The 19,434-nt window shown below is 47.4% G+C and overlaps 2 protein-coding genes and 1 non-coding gene across 6 annotated transcripts in view; 1 reads left to right on the forward strand and 2 right to left on the reverse strand.

Moving 5' to 3' along the window:
* CHAF1A (chromatin assembly factor 1 subunit A) overlaps positions 1-3,623 on the reverse strand; it is a 30,959-nt gene extending 27,336 nt beyond the window's left edge. The window contains exons 1-2 of one of the 4 annotated variants that reach the window (XM_008150607.3): positions 3,472-3,623; positions 568-618 (exon numbers count right to left, since the gene is read on the reverse strand). In XM_008150607.3, coding sequence (XP_008148829.3) covers positions 568-618; positions 3,472-3,523 — 103 coding nt within the window. In that variant the 5' untranslated portion in view covers positions 3,524-3,623. Of the gene's footprint in view, positions 1-567; positions 619-3,020; positions 3,055-3,349; positions 3,372-3,471 lie in introns of those variants that run through there. The other 3 variants (XM_054717497.1, XM_054717496.1, XM_054717498.1) reach the window with 3 other exon arrangements.
* An 839-nt stretch (positions 3,624-4,462) lies between these two features.
* LOC114234862 (U6 spliceosomal RNA) lies at positions 4,463-4,569 on the reverse strand. The gene has a single exon (XR_003621045.1). It is a non-coding gene; the product is annotated as a U6 spliceosomal RNA (small nuclear RNA).
* A 1,816-nt stretch (positions 4,570-6,385) lies between these two features.
* Positions 6,386-19,434, forward strand: part of SH3GL1 (SH3 domain containing GRB2 like 1, endophilin A2) — a 52,626-nt gene continuing 39,577 nt past the window's right edge. The window contains exon 1 of the mRNA XM_008150608.3: positions 6,386-6,667. Within this exon, the coding sequence (XP_008148830.2) occupies positions 6,623-6,667 (45 nt within the window). The 5' untranslated portion in view covers positions 6,386-6,622. The remainder of the gene's footprint in view (positions 6,668-19,434) is intronic.

Raw genomic sequence — 19,434 nt, forward strand, 5'->3', positions numbered from 1 at the left:
AACGGTGGTTTTTAATACAATCCAGCCACTAATCTGGCCTCAGTGTAAATGCACTCCTTTTTTACACAAAAGGATTTGGGGACATTTATCTTCCTGCACAACAATGGTTCAACTGGGGCAGCTGTGCCCTCTAGGACAGCGGTCGCCAATGGGTGGTCTGAGGACAACTGGTGGTCCATGAGGTCCGAAAGGTTGGCGACCACTGCTCTAGGGAACATCTAGCAATGTCTGGTTGTCACGACCTGGGGGAAGAGGATGCTGCTAAACTCTACAATATACAGGACAGTTCCCCACCCCTGAAAAGTTACAAAATGTCAATAGGGGGGAAGTAGAGAAAGGCTGCTGTAAAGGCAGTGACCTCTGATTTGTTCCTGGGAACCTAGGGAAACAGAGGTATAATAAAATGGACTCCCAGGCTTCCAAATGTAAAGTGCAACTGTTTTTCTCCCCTACTGCTAAGGAACCCAACAGAGGACCTCTGCTCAAGGGGAATTAAGAAATATAACTGAGGAGACAATGAAGGATATAAATTAGGAACAAATATTAACCCATTCCCAGAAAAGTTACCTTGTATTAACTTCTTGACTGGAAAAGCTGGTCTGTCTTTGCAGTCCATTACTGTGAATAAAAGTGTCAAAGGATACGTTATTAAATGCTGGGAATAATGAAAGTAAATACATAAGTAGCACCTATTATGTACAAAGTGGTTACCCAGTGGGAGTGACTTTGCCACCCTCACCCTTGAGGAGCTGGTAATGTCTAGGGACACTTTTGGTGGCCATGACTTGGGGGAAGGTTGCCACTCACATCTAGTGAGTAGAAGAGAGGGATACTGCCGAATATCCTACAATACACAGTATGGCCCACCATGACTAAGAATTACATGGCCCAAAATGTTAGTAAATGAAGAAATCCTGCCTGTACACTGTCACACCTCCTTGGTTTATTTTCCTTGTGGCATTAATCCCTCTGAAATTTACACTGTTTATGAGGTCTCCTCCTACAGAATGTCAGCTCTAGGATGGCAGGGAGACTTGTTCTACACTGTACCTGAAGCCCCTCACTCAGGGGCTGGCACATTGGGGGAAAGCAATGAACACTGTAACAGCAACAAAGAAGGGAGAATAGTAGAGGAAGAGATAAAAGAAAACACTGTATCACCCAAGTCACCAGTAATAGGAACTCAAAACATCCACCTTCAATCCAACCAGCTCTATGAAATTAGAATAGGGTTCATTTTCTTTTAAAATAGAGTTTATGGCCCTAGCTGGTTTGGCTCAGTAGATAGTCAGCCTGCGGACTGAAATGTCCCGGGTTCAATTCTGGTCAAGGGCACATGTCTGTGGAATTGTCAGTTCAATCCCCAGTAGGGAGCATACAGGAGGCAGCTGATCAATGATTATCTCTCATCATTGATGTTTCTATCTCTCTCCTTCTCCCTTCCTCTCTGAAATCAATAAAAATATATTTAAAAAAAAAAAAGAGTTTATGAAGGTAATACAACTTAAAGCATTTTGAGCTGGCCAGGCAGGAGCTGAAGCACTGTCAAAAAGTAATAAAGGAAGCTCTGGCCAGTGTGGCTCAGTTGATTGGAGTGTCATACTATACATGGAAAGGTGATGGGTTTGATTCCCAGTCAGGCACATACACAGGTTGCAGGTTCGAGCCCCAGTTGGGGTGTGTGCGGGAGATTAATGTTTCTCTCTTACATGGATGTTTATCTCTCTCTCCCTCCCTTCCTCTCTCTAAAACCAGTAATAATAATGATGATGAAAAGTTTACCTGCACCAATAAATAAATAAAAATCTCAAGAAAAGCATCTAATAATATTAAAAATGATGCAAAAATGACCGTAAGTATCTTTAAATATAAGTTTAGAAACTCATACCTGCCAGGAAGTCTGGATTGGAAAAATCTACGTTATTTTGGGCAATCTATGTACGTTTTGTAAGATACATACAAGTGAATACTTTTTAAAAGCAGACCACGGCTTTCTGAAAAAACTCAGCTGTCCATAGATGAAACTTGCCCTCCCTCCTCCCAAGCTTGAAATATAAGGTACCCAGAAGACTCACACTTCCTTTCTACCCATTCCAAGATAATACCATTCTCAAGTTTTCAGTTACCAAAAGCATGGATTCCCACTCCCCCCACTTCAAGTGAAGAATACATAATCTTTAGCCACTTAAATTTATTTTTAGGACAATCACAAGGATTTATTGGTGTGGTCCTGAGTCACTAGCTTTGATGCAAGTGGAACAGAAGTGATGTGGGCCCAGAAGGAAGCTCAGGTCAACCTAAAAAGCGACCCCACCCAGGAATCCAGACTGTTTGAAGATACACACACAATTAACACACTTAAGTATAAACTCACCACTGCTCTTTATTCTGACATTATATCCCTTCTAATTCTACTTGGCATTAAAATATCCTTTCCTTTTATAATAGTATGGTCATAGCAGGTGATGTTCTTTTTGTTTTTTAATTAAACAACCTTACTGAGTCAAATGACTGTCAATGACAATCAGTCCCCCCAACTTAATTATATGAATTTTACTTTGTGAAATTCCCAAATCTGGAAACAATTAGAGCATTGGTCCTGCCTCCCCCCCCCCCCCCCCCTTTGGCAATACCTGGATATATTTGGTTGTCACAACTGGGGAGGGGGGTCGTTATTGGCATCTAATGGGTGGAGGCCAGGGATGCCGCTTGACACCCTCAAGTGCATAGGAGGGCCCCAAATGTCAATAGTGCTGAGGTTGAGAAACCCTGAATTAGTCTAGTTGATGTCCCTAACAGTTCTTAATTCAGTCAACCAACACATATCGGGCACCGACTATGTGCCAAGCATTGTGCCAAGAGTTGGGGATAAAATAGGAGTCAAGCTGGTCAGAGGGCAAGCTCTGTTTCCGGGGCCTGCTAGGTACTAGAAACCCCCATCCCAAGACACTTCATATCCAGCAGGATGAGAAGGCGGGAGTCCCAGCTTCCTGACAATCCCCACCATCCAGGCCCCTTACCTAGACTTGCCCTGACCATCAGACACAACTGTTACGGTCTCCGAGGCCATGTGACCCCGGGTATCAGTTTCCCCACCCGGCCAGAGAGTGGCTGCAGGGTCCAAGTTGCTCAGAGGACACAAAAGCAACCTGCAGACCTGGCCCTTTCGCCTCCCTGGGTCTCAGTTTCCTCTCCTGGCCACAATGACCCGTCACCGCAGAGGGCCCCGGAGGAGTGAACTTAACGCAAAAACACGGGGGGGAAATGGTCGCTGCCCCAACAATAACCGCAAGGAGAGCGCCCTTTGGATCGCAAGGGCCTTTATCGGGATTGTAACGACCCCACCAACCGAACATCAGGCTCAAGGAAGCGTCCTGGGGCCGGGAGGCCCGTCTGTCCCCAATCACTGAATCGGCCCACAAGGGCCGCTCGCCGCGCCCCCACTACCCCGCCGCGCGGGCCCTAACCGACCTGCGGACGCTCCCCTGGCGCCCGGAACCCCGCACTCGGGCTCCTCCAGCATCGTCCCGGCAGCGGCTCGAGGTCCCCTGGGGCGACGGAGGCGCGGGCTACGCTCCGGCGGCGGCTCCTGCTCGCCCTCCCGCCCGCGCCGCTCCTGCCGCGGCCGCCGCGCTCGTATTTGGCGGGAACCGCGGCGACCCCCGCAGCCCGTGCGCCTATTGGACAAGATGGCATCACGTGAGGCCCCGCCTCGGGAAATGGGGAGCGCAGGAAGTATCCTCGCGAGATCCGTGGCTTCCATTCCTCCCATAGCTCCCCTATTGATATTCCCGCGGAGAAGCGGGCTTTCTCTGGGCGGACCGTGGGAAGAAGGTGTTCTGCGATTGGGGGTGGGAGGTGTCAAGCCAAAAGATCGACACTGTGATTGGCTAAGTGCGTGGGACTTAAGAGGAGGGCGGTCCAAGGCTCTTACGTCATGACGAAACGTTTTACGTAGGGTGCAGGTGACAACCTGGAACTGCAATTTAGGTGAAGATTGAAGTTGTGAGTTTATTCTATTTGGATATCGGCTGAATATAGCAACACCAATTAAGTCTACAAATTACTGCCCCCCGGTGGTTCAATTCCCAGTCAGTGCACATGCCGGGGTTTCGGGCTTGATCCCCCGTAGGCCGTGCAGGAAGCAGCCTATCCCATCCATTTTTCTATCTCTATCCCTCTCACTTCCTCTCTCTCTAAAAATCAATAAAAACACATTTTTAAAAAAGATTATAAATTACTTTTTATATGAACAAAAATAAAATAAAACATGGGCAGCATTTGATATGCACTAAACATATTCAGAGGGAATGAATGAAATAGATGTTTCTGGTTTAATCCTCAGGGTTTTTGCACAAACTGTTTCTTGCCTAGAAAACTCCGCACCACTTTTCCTGGCTAATTTCCACCCAACTTTCAGATCTTAGACTGGCACCCCAACAAGAAGTGCCTACAATTTTTTTTTAATATGGAACACTTCACGAATTTGCGTGTCATCTTTGCGCAGGGGCCATGCTTATCTTCTCTGTATCGTTCCAATTTTAGTATATGTGCTGCCCAAGCGAGAACAACTTTCTTCCTCCTCCTCCTCTTCTTCTTCTTCTTCTTCTTCTTCTTCTTCTTCTTTTTCTTTTTCTTCTTCTTCTCCTTCTCCTTCTCCTTCTGCAATTACAGCTTATTATATTCTGGCAGTACGCAATGATTTAGACCAGTGGATCACCATTGAGGCTGCCCATCATTATTACCTGGGTGTTTTTTCAAACCATTCATAATAACCCTTTCAGGATCTTCAGGAGGGAGGTTGGGGCTTGCATACTCTGAAACAATCCTCTGATCTAATCCAGTACCTTCTGTTTAGGCATTTGGAAACTTCCAGTAACCTTTTGCTGCAGAAAATTACCCAAATCTGTCAGGAATTTCAGCACTGAAGCTGCAAGCACTTTAGTTCTAGTCACGTTCTTGTTCCTCTATTTGGATTCATTTACTCATTCTGACTCATTATTAATTTTCAATTTATTCAATACATTTTCTGTTTTAAATTTAAAATTTTTCGTTAATCCTCACCCAAGGATTGACAAAAATATTTTCCATGGATTTTTAGAGAGAGTGGGAGGGAGAAGGAGGGAGAGGGAGAGAGAGAGAGAGAGAGAGAGAGAGAGAGAGAGAGAGAGAAAAACATGGATGTGAGAGAGAGACATCAGTTGGTCACCTTACACACCCAATAGGGGCTGGGGATCCAGCCTTCAATGGAGGTACGTGCCCTTCAGTCAGTGGGCGGATGCTCTAATTACTGATCCAAACTGGCTAGGGCTCAATACATTTTCATCAATAAGAATTGATTTTAAGTCATCAATATGCCCTGGCCAGTGTGTCCAGTAGTTAGAGCATCCACTCCTGCACGGAAGGGTCGCGGGTAGGATACTGGGTCAAGGGCAGGTACTTGGGTTGCCAATTCACTCCCTGTCCCCAGGAAGCAACCAAGCGAAGTGTCTCTTTCACATAAATATTCTGTCTTTCTCTCACCCTCCCTCCCTTGCACTCTCTCTCTGAAAAGCAATGAAAAAGAAATATCCTCAGGTGAGGATTAAAAAATAAAGTCACTATCAATAAACATGTTGAATCCAGGAAGGCTTACTGGAAGAGGCGATATTCCAAGCAAATTCCTGTTTAATAATACACAAGACAATGGGGAGCAATATTAGGGAAGAATATGCAAGATAGGAACATTAGCAAAGGCCCACAGCAACAGGTATCCTGAACTGTAGAAGAAGAAGAGAGCCCCCAAATCAGAGGGTGGATGGGGGCCAAATTATGCAAGCTTTGTAGGCCATATTATGAAGTTGGGAGCGTATTCTGAGGGCAGTAGGTAAGCTTTAAACGGGGAACCATGATCTGAATCCTGTTACAAAAGCATCTTTCTGGCCTCCTGATAGGGGATAAATTGGAGAGGAAAACCCGAAGATGGGCACAACAGAGCGGAAGTTGGTGGGATGGTTTGGTCAGGGCTGAGGACAGTGGAGATAGTGGAAAGGAGATAGAAGCGACACCCTGATATCTGACTTGGGCAACTGATTGGATTAACACGGGGAAGGGTTCTGGGTAGGATGGTAAGGACTAAACGACCCGAATGGTGGAATTCGGTATAGCTGAGATTAGTAAACAGTTATCGGGAGATTTATAAACCCAGTCAGTCTCCCAACCTCTCCAGAAAGGTTTAAGCGCCTTTCCCAAGGCGTTAGATAGAGCCACCTCCCAGCTTCTAGGGGTCGCTGCAGCCGCCCTGGCCGCTCTAGACTCTCCCCGGTCCACTCGCTGGCAGAAGCGGCCGCTCCCGAGACAGGCGAAGTGCGCGTGCGCTGTCCGGCTGGCAGGGTGCGTGCGCGTGCTCAGACCCGGCCGGCGCCGGAAGTGTGCGGTTGCCATGTAATATCCTGGCCGCGCGGGCGCGAGAGGGGCTGAGGCTGCGCCCGGGCGGGCGCGGAGCTGGCGTGAAGGCTGCGGAGGCGGTGCCGACGGGGCCAGCTGAAGCGCGCGGGGGCTCGGCGGCGCCCGGGAGCCTGTCGCTTGCGCTGTTTCTCCGGTTCGCTGGGTCCCAACGGGAAGTACGACGGCGGAAGGCAGAATGTCGGTGGCGGGGCTGAAGAAGCAGTTCTACAAGGCGAGCCAGGTGAGCGGAGGGCGAGCTCCCGGACCCCGGCTTTCCGGAATGAGGGGCCAGGCTAGGCCCGGCTCTGGTTCGGGAGCGGGCCGGGGACACCAAGGGGGCGGCGTTGGCGCGTGTTCCTCGCAGAGTCGGGAGAGCCCAGGAAGGCCGGGGGCTTCGTGCGAGGTGGTTCGGATCCTGCCCGCCTTGTGGGCTCCAGTCTCCTTGAGAAGGGTGGATAGACCCCAGAGAGGCCCCCAGAGGTTGATCTGGTATGTGGATCCCACCCCCTTTCCTCCCCTCTAAAAGGGCAGGGACGGGGAAAGACAAAGGGAAGAAACAGGACTCTTGCCAGCTAGTCCAGGGAGAGGAAAAATTTGTGTCTAGATCAATTCTTTAAAACCAACAACAGAAACCCGTTGGATGGACCTGGTACAAAGTTGAAAGGGTAAAAAGTCGGTTCCTCACTCCAGTCTGTCAGGCATTCAGGCCATCTACCCTAAGACAAGGACTGTCACTGACGACTTATGTCTCTTTTCAAAGATATGTGTCCGCCTTTCCTTTAAAAACACACACAGGTAGTGTAGCATAGTCTACAGCAGGGGTGGGGAACCTTTTTTCTGCCAAGGGCCATTTGAATATTTATAACATCATTCGCTTAATATAATTCACTTAAAATAATTTATGTTGTTATGAAAAAAACCACCTGGATTTGTTGAATTTCGAGTCCTACCTGCAGGTGCCTTGGTAGGGCCAGATTAAATGATTTCTCCCACGGCGGGAAGTTCCCCACTCCTAGTCTACAGAGTCCTGTGTTCTTTGAGTTTTTTGTTAAATGTGTCAGAATTCTCCACCTCAGGTCACTCTCTGTTGGGAGGGGGTGTTCTGGGCACTGTGGGGTATTACACAACATCCCTGGCTCAAGGCCAGGAGCACCCCCAGGAGTGACATCCACAAATGTCTCCAGTACCTGCCAGTTGTCCCTGGGAACCCCGTCTTCCCCCTGCCCCAGCGTTACTGCATTAGAACTTCTTGGATCTTTTTAGTAGAGCTTCTTGGATCTTTTTAGTAGATTCCTGGTATTCCGTTCTATGAAGTGTACCATAATTCATTTAATCAGTCCTCTACTGATGATTGTTTAGATTGTTTCCAGTAGTTTTCTGCTACGGTGAATAGACACTATCTTTGCTCACAGAGGGGATTGGATTTATAGGGTAAATTCCCAGAAATGGAATGCTGAATCCAAAAATGTATGTGTTTTACATGTAACCAATTGTATAGGTTTTGTAGAAAGTTGGGCAAGAAGCCTAAGATTCCTGGAATTCTCTTGGTCCCTGCATCCCAGGTGATGAACCGTAGGTGTGCAGTTTGTGTGGATAGACTCCCTGGAGGACTGAGCGCTAATCTTAGGAGTTGTTTGGGCCTTGCTGGCAAACCTGACTGTACTCCTGATTTGAAGAGATCCATTGGGAGGAAAGAGAAACAAATCTCTAGTAACACACAGCTGGTATCTTTTTTTTTTTTTTTAAATCTTCACCCAAGGATATTTTTTCCTATTGATTATTGGAGAGAGTGGAATGGAGGGAGGGAGGGAGGGAAAGAGCGCGCGAGAGAAGCATCAATGTGAGAGAGATACATCCATTGGTTGCCTGTCATACATGCTGCAAACGGAGTGAGGATCAAACCTGCGACCCAGGTACGCACCTTTGACCAGGAATCAAACCCGAGACCCTTCAGTGAGCGGGTTGGGTTGATTCTCTAACCACTGAGAACACCCGCCAGGCCACAGCTGGTATCTTATCCCTTAAGAGGAAAAGTCACAACCCTAGTGGTTGTCTAGGGCTAAAGACATTTGGGGTCAGTCTGTAGACCCCAGATGATGGCTAAACCCTCGAGGAGAAAAGATTTAATCTAGAGCAGGGGTAGGAAACATCCGGCCCTCTGGCCAAATCATTTGGTCTGGCCCTGCCAAGGCAACCACAGGCGGGACTTGAAATTCAATAAATCTAGGAGTTTTTTCATAGCAACATAAATTTATATTAAGTGAATTATATTAAGTGAATGATGTTATAAATATCCAAATGGCCCTTGGCAGAACAAAGGTTCTCCACCCCTGATCTAGAGGGATTCTAGGATTGTTGTTGAGAGTACAGCCCTTTGCCCTAAAAGGATGAAATTAAGTGACCTGGCTCTAGGTTAGACCCTGCTCAGCAGGCATCAGACCCCCATGTGCTTGACTGGAGTGCCTGGGGAAGCTGCTCACTGTCTTGGGCCCGGTGTAGTTCCTCCTGCAGGACTGATGTCTCCGTAAGTCTTGGAAGAATTATAGGACTACTTTGTTTTCTCACATAGACAGGTCTCTGGAAAGCCCTCCCTACCCCACTCCCAGAGCCCATGCTGGTGGTCCATCCCATCCCAAATTAGCTGGGCCTCTCAGGCCAGCCACCAGAGCCTTTTCTCTCAAGGGGAAACAGGATGCCTACATTCAGATCTCTGAGAAGTGCTTTGAAACCTGGAAAACACAATGCACTGTGTATTAGTGGTTTGCATCAATTTATTATCTGAGGCCCAGCCCCAAAGAATTGCAGCAATGGCCATATCCTAATCTGAGAGCAATTCCATGTTGAATTGTGCTCTCAGGAATCACCCTGGCTGTGTTCCATTCTCTTCTGCAATAGTTTCCACAGTCCTCCAGCATCTCCGTTGTTCATCTGGCCTTGTCCAACTCTCTGTATGTTTCTTTTCTCGATCTTAAGAACACTATCTTTCATCCTCTTCTGTGCCCTCAAAATAGGGTTGTCTGTTGAAAAGTAATGTAGTAATAATTAATATTTATTGAATTCTTAGTGTGAACCAACAATATGCTTTAAACCAGTTGATCTCAACTGGCCTCACTTATCTGGCCTAAGGGTAAATATATTCCCCTTTTTACATAAAAAGATTTGTGGACATTTATCTTCCTGTCGAGAACAGTGCTTTTCAACCAGGGCCACTTCCACCCTCCAGGGGACATTGGCAATATTGGGAGACATTTTGGTTGTCACAACTTGGATTGCTTCTGGTATCTAGTGGGAGGAGGCCTGGGAAGCTGCTCAACACCCTACAATGCACTGGGCAGGCCCACACACCAAGAATTCCCTGGACCCAGATGTTAGTAGTGCTGAAGCTGAGAAGCCCTGCTTTAAGGTTTGAGAAAAGTGAGGATAATTATACCCCTCCCCACAAATCACTTTGGGGCCATTCTTGTGGTAGCTGCCTGCTTTTCTCAGTTTTTAAAACATAGATAACCACATATACACAGATGGGCATGTACATAAAATCCAGCATCCAGTTCCCAAATCTTTAGAACTCCAGTGTCTTTGGCATCTGCTATTTTTAAGAAGGAATAAGCTTGCATCATTGCTTCTCAGCCAGGAGTGACTAACCCTGCCTTCTTTCATCTCCTCCCATGCACCTTCCTGGGAACCTTTAGCAATGTCTGAGACAGGTTTGGGTTGTCACTACTTGGGGAGAGGGTGCTACTGGCATCAAGTGGGTAGAGGTCAGGGATGGTTGCTAAACATTCTACAATGCACAGGACAGCCCTCCCCACAACAAAAAAATTATCTGGCCCAAATGTCAGTAGCACCAAGATTGAGAAATCCTGCTTTGAAACAGGTTCTTGATTTCAAAGGCTTATAACAGTGTTGTTTCTAAATTGAGAAATAGAAGCCAGGTGTATGTGTGAGAGAGAGCTAGATTTGGCTCCAGGAATAGAGAAACTTGTTTTCTAGCAGGTGAATCTATGATGTTAATTAAAAATTTCTATTTTCATTGATGATATTAGCAACAAACCAGTTACCAGTACAGGCACACCTGTTTTGTTGCACTTCAGAGATGTTGCATTTTTTATAAATTGAAGGCAAGCCCCTCACTCTCCACCCCATCCCAAGCAAAAAGATTATGACTTGCTTTATTGTGGTGCTGGCTTTATTGTGGTGGTTTGGAACCCAACCTGCAGTATTTCCAAGGTCTGCCTATATCTGGCAGTATGTTGGAAAATTCCACACCATTTCAATATCTTAGGTGAAAATTTTCAGGTCTTGCAAAAAAATCAGTTTGGGCTTGAGTGGGGGGTTTGTGAGTTTTACTTCTTATTATGAATTGGCCACTGCCTGGGTTGCAGGCCTGGGCTGAGGAAAGTTGAATAATCTATAGAGGAAAGCAGTAAAATAAATAGGCATCTGTCCTGGGCATCATTTTGGTCCAGAGAGAACCTGCCTGTCTCACGCCCACTCCCTCAGTAGCTCTCTGATACTTAGGGGATGGTGCTTTTATATGCATATTTCTGGGAAACTGCAGAGGGTAAAGGAACTTTACTAGTCAGATCTAAACTTGAAAGTTCATTTCTCATTGTCGTGTGTGTTTGGGTGACATTAATTTCCAGACCTATACTGCTAACTGGTTTTCTGATAACTCTTGTGGCTGGGTTGTGGAGAGATCTGAAAGTGTAACTAGGGATAGAGCTGGAAGCTGCCTGGAATGCTGGCCTGACTTTTTTTTTTTTTTTTTTTTGGTCTGAAAGGAGGGAGAGAGTTTGGACTGAAATATTGGTTTTGTCTGAGTTAGGAGGAAAATTCACAACCACCATATCCCATAGCTTTGAAGTTTGTTGGGTGCTTGCTAGCTTCACACACACATCACACCCACCCTCACTCCCTTTGTGCCTAGGAGGAAAGATTGAACTTCCCGTGAGAGGCATGGGTCGGGGAGGCCTTGGGGATTTTGGGAGATGTGGTTAGTGTTTGGAATGGCCGCAGATAGCGTCTGCACTGACCTATTTTTTAAACCTCAGTTTGTGAAATAATGCTTTTGATTTCCTAGCAAAGTGCTTGGCCTGTTAAGTAATAATCATGAAATGATCTTAAGATACAAAAATCTGGAACTTATAACCCCTTTACATCTCAGCATGAATAAAGGTGTGGAACTTATGGGCTGGGAATGAGAGGTGACAAACAAGGTCTGGAGAGTGGGGTCCCTACCCCAGGTCCTTGAGTTCAGCAGCTGTGGCTCAACTCCAGAAGACCATTTTTCCTGGGGTAGCAGGCATGGGATGGGTTTTGGGCTGTTGGGATGTCCACTTGTGGTTGGAACTGGAAGCCACGCTGCTGGTTCAATCTGTAAGAAGACCCTTGACTTAGCCTTGTCCCTTTGGGACCCTGGGTGGAGATGTTCTCATCCTGCTATGTCAGTGGACAGGCTGGGTCACTCCCCCCACTGCCTGGGTGGAGTAACCAGCCTGTTTTAGGCTGAGCTGGGAGATACAAAAGAGGTTTGAGACTGTTCTTTCCTAAAGGAACCAGGGGCCTCTTTAAACCTCACACCCACCTACTCTCACCCCCCACTTCCCAGGTCTATCTGTAAAAGCGGGTTAACCTGCCTTGGCCGAGTGCCTCAGTTGGTTGGAGCTTCATTCTGTACACCAAAAGGTTGTTGAGGGCACATAACCTCAGTTGTAGTTTCTTTCCCAGTTGGGCATGTATAGGAGGCAACCGATTGATGTTTCTTTCTCACATCGATGTTTCTCTTTCTCTCTCTCTCTCAAATCAATAAAAACATATCCTCTGGTGAGGATTTAAAAAGAGCATGTTGTCCCAGCTGGATAGAGTGTTGGCCTGCGGACTGAAGGGTCCCAGGTTCAATTCTGGTCAAGGGTACATGCCTGGGTTGCAGGCTTGATCCCCAGTAGGGAGCATGCAGGAGGCCGCTAATCAATGATTCTCTCTCATCACTGATGTTTCTATCTCTCTCTTCCTCTTCCTTTGTCTCTAAAATCAATAAAAATATACTTTAAAAAAAAAGAGCATGTTGACCTGACCTCTTTCACAGGACCCACTGTTCGCACTCACAGAGGCACTCTGTCACCATGCAGCATCCTGCCCATTCTTGTTATTAACAGACGAGAACTAAGGGGTCATGACATTCATATTCTGATTCCAACACTGTGACTGCTGAATATGAGGCCAAAAGTTCACCTCTGACTCAGAATCTTGTGTATATTAAAGACCAGTTCAAAAGGAAGAGAAAAACACACACACAGTTCAAGTGCCGTGGAATCTAATTACCCTGGGTGTGTTTTAAGGCAAAGCCATAGGACACTTAATTATATTCCGTGTGCCACTTAATAACAGCCTGTGAGGTTAGGTGTTTTACAGTCTCTCCATGTTCAATTTCAGAAATTGGGGGCTGTCACATTTTTGAGACCCCAGAATTATCTAAGACTTAGCAATGGACCAAGAAAATCCTGCTGTTCACCCACCCACCTATCCACATCTGAGCGTAGTTAGTGCATTTGGAGCTGGAGCTCACCCTTTTGCACTTACGTAGTCCACGTGTGTGTCTGTTTGCTCTTTTCCTCAGAGGAAGAACTTGTAGGTTGTGACCAGGCTTGCCATTTGCCTCCGACGTGTGTGTCCATGGCCTTTGGTTCAAGGACATAGGCCAGATAGCTCTGCCTTGGCCCCTATCTCAGTCCTTCTTTTCGGTGCTGCAAATATTTTAGAACTGATCCAGTCTGGAGAAACTTAGTTTTTAATTTAGGGTGTGCAGCCAACTTCCTCTTTAGGATTTCAGAGGCAACTGCAAGTTTTAGCACTGTGGGGAGACTGGGTGAGCAGCCAGGAGGAAAGTCAAATTGTTTCTGTTTCAGAGGCCCTAGGCGGGGTGAGGTTTCTAAGCTTTAGAGGAAGGATATATTTACCGGTAATGCTGAAACTTTTAAGCCACAGGCCTCTTTGCCCCAGGGGTTAGGGGCCCATTGAGGTGATTCTACACCCTGTGCTCAAGTCCTAATGGCCTTTTAATGTGCCTGGTGAAATGTTAGGGGTGATTTGTTCCTGTTCTTTTTTAAAGCTGTCCCTGGAAAGCTGGGTGGAAGAAAGTGTCAGAATGTGGCAGCAGCTGGCTTCTCTCTTCTCCCCCCAATCCTCTCTCTCCCCCTCCCTCTTCTTTCACAGGGCTGGATTTGGCAGTCACTTCCCAGAAGGCAACTTCCCATCTTCCTTTTCTGCTAGCTCCTAGAAAAACCTGCTGACTGGGCTCTGAGAGTGGGGTCAAGCAGACACTCCAGCCAGCAGGAAAAGAGCTGTGCGATTTCCTCTGAATATCAGTGCAACTTCCTCTGGTGGACCTGACTCAGCATCTGTACCCTGCCTGCTTTGGAAAGGGCTGCTGGGATTTCCACACCTGGGCATAAATGCCTCTGGTGGGCATCATGCTTGGTGTATGAGACAGCCAGCCCTGCTCAGCAACCATAGTCTCGGCAGCGCTTGCTGTCACAGGAGATGCTGTCATAACCCGAGGGTGTGAGATGCCCTGTCTGCTGGGCAGCTCCTCCTGTCCTTGGCCTGGTGAACATGAGTTCATCCTCGAAGTGTCCCTCCAGCTTTTTCATATGGTGTCTTTCTGAGCCTCTGATCCCTCATATCCCCTATCTCCCAGTTTCACGGACTCCTGTGCAGCAACTTCTCAGTAGAGGACTGAAGTAGACTTGGGTGACTATTCTGTTATCCTTGTCACTGGATTATAACATAAGCTCTTTGCAGTCAGGGACCATGTTTTCTGCCCACTGCTTTGTGCCCAGGAACTCAGTAAATACTGGAGGGATATTTGCCCCGCACATGAATGAGCAGATGCTACAGCATGGGTTGGGAGAGTGCAAAAGTGGAAGCAGTCATGTCAGTATGTCTGGAAAAAGCAAAGGGCTGGGATGAATGGTAAGAAGGATGTCCCTGGCTGACCTGGTGCGGTTTGAGCTCCAACCTGGCATTCAGGACCTTCTGGAGCCCCCACCCTGGTCCCAGCTTCAATTCCCACCCATCCCCTTCCAGGCCACACTCTGGGCCTACCAGTCTGCGTGGGCCCACCTAGTCGCCTGTACCTCCCCCTCCTGTTGAGGCAGTGCTCCTCTCACCTTTCCCAGAATACCTGGGGTCTCTCTGTTCACTTACTGGTTGCCGTTAAAAACCCAGTGTGTATGTTACTTTATATTTGCCATCTCCCTAACCACTCACCTCTCCACTCTCAGAGCATCTAGTGTGTTGGTCTCCCACACATGTGCCACATGCCAATCACATCCTTGCATCAAATGTGCTTTTTCTTATCAGAGGGCCAGTTCCTGAGTGAGTGGGGCTGCCTGAGGGAATGTGACAAACCCCAGTACCTGGGTTATGGCTTGTTGACTATGTTGTCAGAAAAGATGGGCTCCTTTTTTAAAATCCTTACCCAAGGATATGCTTTTCATTGATTTTTTGGGGGGAGGGGGTAGGGGAGAGGGCATCAATGTGAAAGAAAATATTCAGTTGTTTGCCTCTTATACTCGCCCTGACCAGGGATAGAACTTGCAACCTGGGTATGTGCCCTGAACGGGAATCAAATCTGAGACCCTTTGGTGCTTGGGACATTGCTCCAACCAACTGAGCCACATAGGCCAGGGTGGTGGGCTCTTTATTAGAGAGGGAGTTGGGGCTCATCACCAGCCCCCACCTGGCTCCTGCTCAGGCCCGGGAAGAACCCCAGGGAAGTGGAGTGGCTGGTGAGGCCTTGGAGGGGGAGAGGGCTCTGTGGGGGAAAGTCCAACTGATCTATATATATAAAAGCCTAAGTGACTGAACGACCAGTTGCTATGACGCGCACTGACCACCAGGGGATAGACGCTCAACGCACAGGATTGGGCTCCCTCCTGTCTGGATCGGGCCTGCAGGGATTGTGCGAAACCAGCTATCCAACATCCCCTGAGGGTTCCTGGATTGCAATAGGGCACAGGCCAGGCCAAGGGACTCCCCTGGTACACGAATCTGTGCACTGGGCATCTAGTTTAAAAATAAGAAATCAAACCTCAAAGGTGTTCCCTTTGGCCTGCCACCAGGAGTTGTGGTTGAGAGGGACCTGTACTTGGCTAGGTAGGAGGGGCCTGACCTGCATCTCATGCAATCTTTATTACCCAGACCCCAAGGCCAGGCCCAGATTTACCTGGAAGTGCCCGACCTGCTCAGAAATGGAGTTTGCTGGGCTCTGCATTCTGTTAGACCACTCACTGGCCTCCAGAAACCTGCTCCCCATGCCCATTGCACTTCCCAGCTTTAGCCTTGATCCTGCTTGCCAGCCCTGCCTGCTGTTTCTGGTTTCCATACCTGCCTGCTGTTGCTCCTCTTTTCTCAATTTCTCAGTCAGCCCGCCAATTCTTTTATTAACCTTTCCTCCCACCTTCCCCACTTCTCCCAATTGTCTTTCTCTGTGGCCTTTTCATTCTCTTTCTCCTTCTCTTCTCTTCTCTTCTCTTCTTCTCTTCTCTTCTCTTCTCTTCTCTTCTCTCTCTCTCTCTCTTAAACAAAAGCCAAGTTTATTTGTTCATTTCTTGCATTTGAAGTACTCCTTGATGTTAAAGTTTTATTGCTGTAGATCTGTCTGCATACGGACTTAAGCTCCAGAAGAGCCATCCTTTGCCTGAGACTCTTTGCCATAGTCCTTAACCACCACGCAACTACAACCAACCACTTTACGGGGTTTTCCCTCTCTGTCAATTTTTTAAAAAATATATATTTTATTGATTTTTTACAGAGAGGAAGGGAGAGGGATAGAGAGTTAGAAACATCGATCAGCTGCCTCCTGCACACCTCCCACTGGGGATGTGCCCGCAACCAAGGTACATGCCCTTGACCGGAATCGAACCTGGGACCCTTCAGTCCGCAGGCCGACGCTCTATCCACTGAGCCAAACCCGTCAGGGCCCCTCTCTGTCAATTTTACAGAGGCCTACCCATTCCCCTAGTTTCTTGTTGTTGTCAACCTTAATTAGGTTGATTTGGTGTTCAGCACAAAGAGCCTCCACCAACTTGACGTACATAGGTTCATCACAGTTGGATGCAAGTACACAAAGGTAGGCTTGGCACTTGTCTAAAATTTTGGCAGCTTCGCGAATTCCGCGTGCGAGGCCATCGTGGATGAGGGCGGTCTTCAGCACCTCTTGGAAAGCGGTATTAATGTCCATTACACCTCCAGCAGCAATGCCTTCCTCGGCCATGGTGGTGGGTTATGGGTAGAGCCGAATCTTGAACACACCCAAGCCTCTGCCTCCGTGCAACTCCGCGGTGACAGGGAAAGAGCTCTCCTTCTCTTCTCACCTCCCTTGCACCCACCAGCCCTGATGCATCTGTCCTCCAGATCTACGTCTCCAGTCATTCCCAACTACCCCCTAGATGGTGATCTCTACCATCCCGAGGGTACAGAAGTGCAGAACACTCCTATGTCCGGTTGTACCTGAAGCCAGCCTTCTTACCTGCCTGCCCCCACCCTTCCCTGCTATCACCCTCCATGTGAGAACCCCAACTCACTGCCAATTTCTCCCATCTTTTCCCTTTTATATTGACTAACTTTTTAAATTTATCTTAAAGGGATGTTGACATTATTTCTTGCTATAACATTATATTAACTGAACCACCAAAGACAACTAAAACAAAGCGGGTTAATCAGTTTTCATGGATACCTTACTTCTGTTTGTTTGGTGGTGGGGCTTGTGTGGTGTATGTGTGTGTGTGTTAATCCTCACCCAAGGATATTTTTTCCGTTGATTCTGAGGATGAAAGGGAGGTTGGGAGGGGGTGGAGAGAGAGAGAAACGTCGATGTGAGAGAGACACATGGATTGGTTCCCTCCTGCATGCACCCTGATTGGGGCTGGGGATCGAACCTTCAACCCTTCAGTGTGAGGGCCAACACTTTAACCGTAGTGCCAGACCAGCCCTGGCAGGATACTTTAGTTCTGAGCCTGGGGGTCTGTTCCCTCTTGTTAAAGAGTTGTTGAAACCAGAACAGTCCACGCCCACCTTACTAGAATAAGGAGTTTTGAAGTAGCATCGCTGTGGAATAATTTTCTCACTTGTCCCTGTGTTACCACCTCCTATGCCTTGGGGAACGTAATTCCCTGTAAACTATGTTACCTTTCTTCCTCCTCCCCCTCCCCTCCTTCTCCTCCTCTTCTTCTTCTTCTTCCTTTCCCTCTTCCTCTTGATCCTCTTCCTCCTCCTTCTCCTAAAAAAATATTTTTATTGATTTCAGAGAGGAAGGGAGAAGATAGAGATAGGAACACACTGCACACTGGGGATCGAACCCGCAACCCGGGCATATGCCCTGACTGGGAATTGAACCATGATCTCCTGGTTCATAAGTCAATGTTTAACTACTGTGCCATGCACTCCTCTTTTTCTTCTTCTTCTTCTTTTTTTTTTTTAATTTTAAGAGTAATTAAGAATGCAGTCATGTTGTTGCCATGCTGATAAAGTTAGAAGTTAAAGTTCTATTGCTGTAGATCTGTCTGCATACGGACTTAAGCTCCAGAAGAGCCATCCCTTTTCTGACACCTATAGTCATTCATATAATCAATTTTTATTTTAACTTTTTTATTGAATTTATTGGGGTGACATTATTTAATAAAATTATATAGGTTTCAGATGTACAATTCTATAATACATCATCTGTATACCTTTCTTCTCTTGGCACCGGCCACCACTCCCCTCATAGTCTTCATGGAGAATCAGGAAATCCTACAGACTTGAATTAAGGTTCAGAAGATTAGGGTGGATTCCCAAGTGTCTGGAAAGAGTCGTGACAGTAAGTGACATAGTTCAGTTGATATTCTTAGTCCCTAGACCCCGCCTTGGCTGATGATCCAAATATCTTTCTCCAGTACACCTCAGTTCAGCCTATCCAAACTAATAATAGACAAATATGTAAATTGACTGTGCCTCCGTGACACCCACAGCCAATCAGGAGTGCGTATGCAAATTAACCCAACAAAACTGGTGGGCCTGTATGCGGTGGGTGTCCCCAGGACCCCGCCCGCTTCAAGCTTGTGGCCTGCGTGTGCAGCGCCAAGCAGCCGGGGTCCTGGGGACACTACTGGAGTGTCTTGTCCTGTCAGCCCGGCCTGGGGGCTGCTGGAGTTCACAGTCCTTTTGGTTTGTGCAGCTCCTGGACCAGAAGCAGAAACTAAGAGCGTGGGGAGCACCAGGAATTCTGGGAATCATAGTTCTGGTGGCAGCCCTGGGACTGGAAGCAGAAGCCCAGAGCTCGGGGAGCACCAGGAATGCTGGGAATTGTAGTTCTGGTGGCAGATGCGTTGTGGGATCTCCTAGACCAGTGATGGCGAACCTATGACACGCGTGTCAGCACTGACACGTGTAGCCATTTCTGATGACACGCGGCCGCATGCTGAGGATGAAACATTTGCTTCTCCTGAGGATGAAACAGTTGCGAAATAATGTTTTTTCCTCAAAGTTACACACTACCTGAGGTATGCTCAGTTTTTTGGCGAAGTTTGACACACCAAGCTCAAAAGGTTGCCCATCACTGCCTTAGGCCAACATTTTGTGGTTCAGAAGAGGCAACTGAGGGAATAGGGACAGGATTTCCCCATCCTCTAACTTAATCCGGCTGGCCTAGCACTGTCCCTTATCTCCTCGGAGGTGGAGAATCCTTGCTCTACCTTAGTCTCTGGCTTCTTGCTGCCTTCTGAGTCAGCATTTTGCTGCTACAGCCCCTCATTGATTGCAGAGTGGGTGTCTGGGCAGGGTGACACCAAACATCAAAACAAACATTGTCTTTCTCTCCAAGCTCTGACATGTTTACTTCACACTGGAAAAGTCTCATGCTTTCTCTCTGAGAGGGTCCTAATCGATTCCTTTTGTCCCAGAGTACCTCATGCCCCTCAGCCTCAACACTGGTGGGTATTTTTCTTTGTCTGACTTTTTTCACTTAAC

Source organism: Eptesicus fuscus, chromosome 6 (assembly GCF_027574615.1).
Source record: "Eptesicus fuscus isolate TK198812 chromosome 6, DD_ASM_mEF_20220401, whole genome shotgun sequence".
Taxonomy (NCBI): Eukaryota; Metazoa; Chordata; class Mammalia; order Chiroptera; family Vespertilionidae; genus Eptesicus; species Eptesicus fuscus.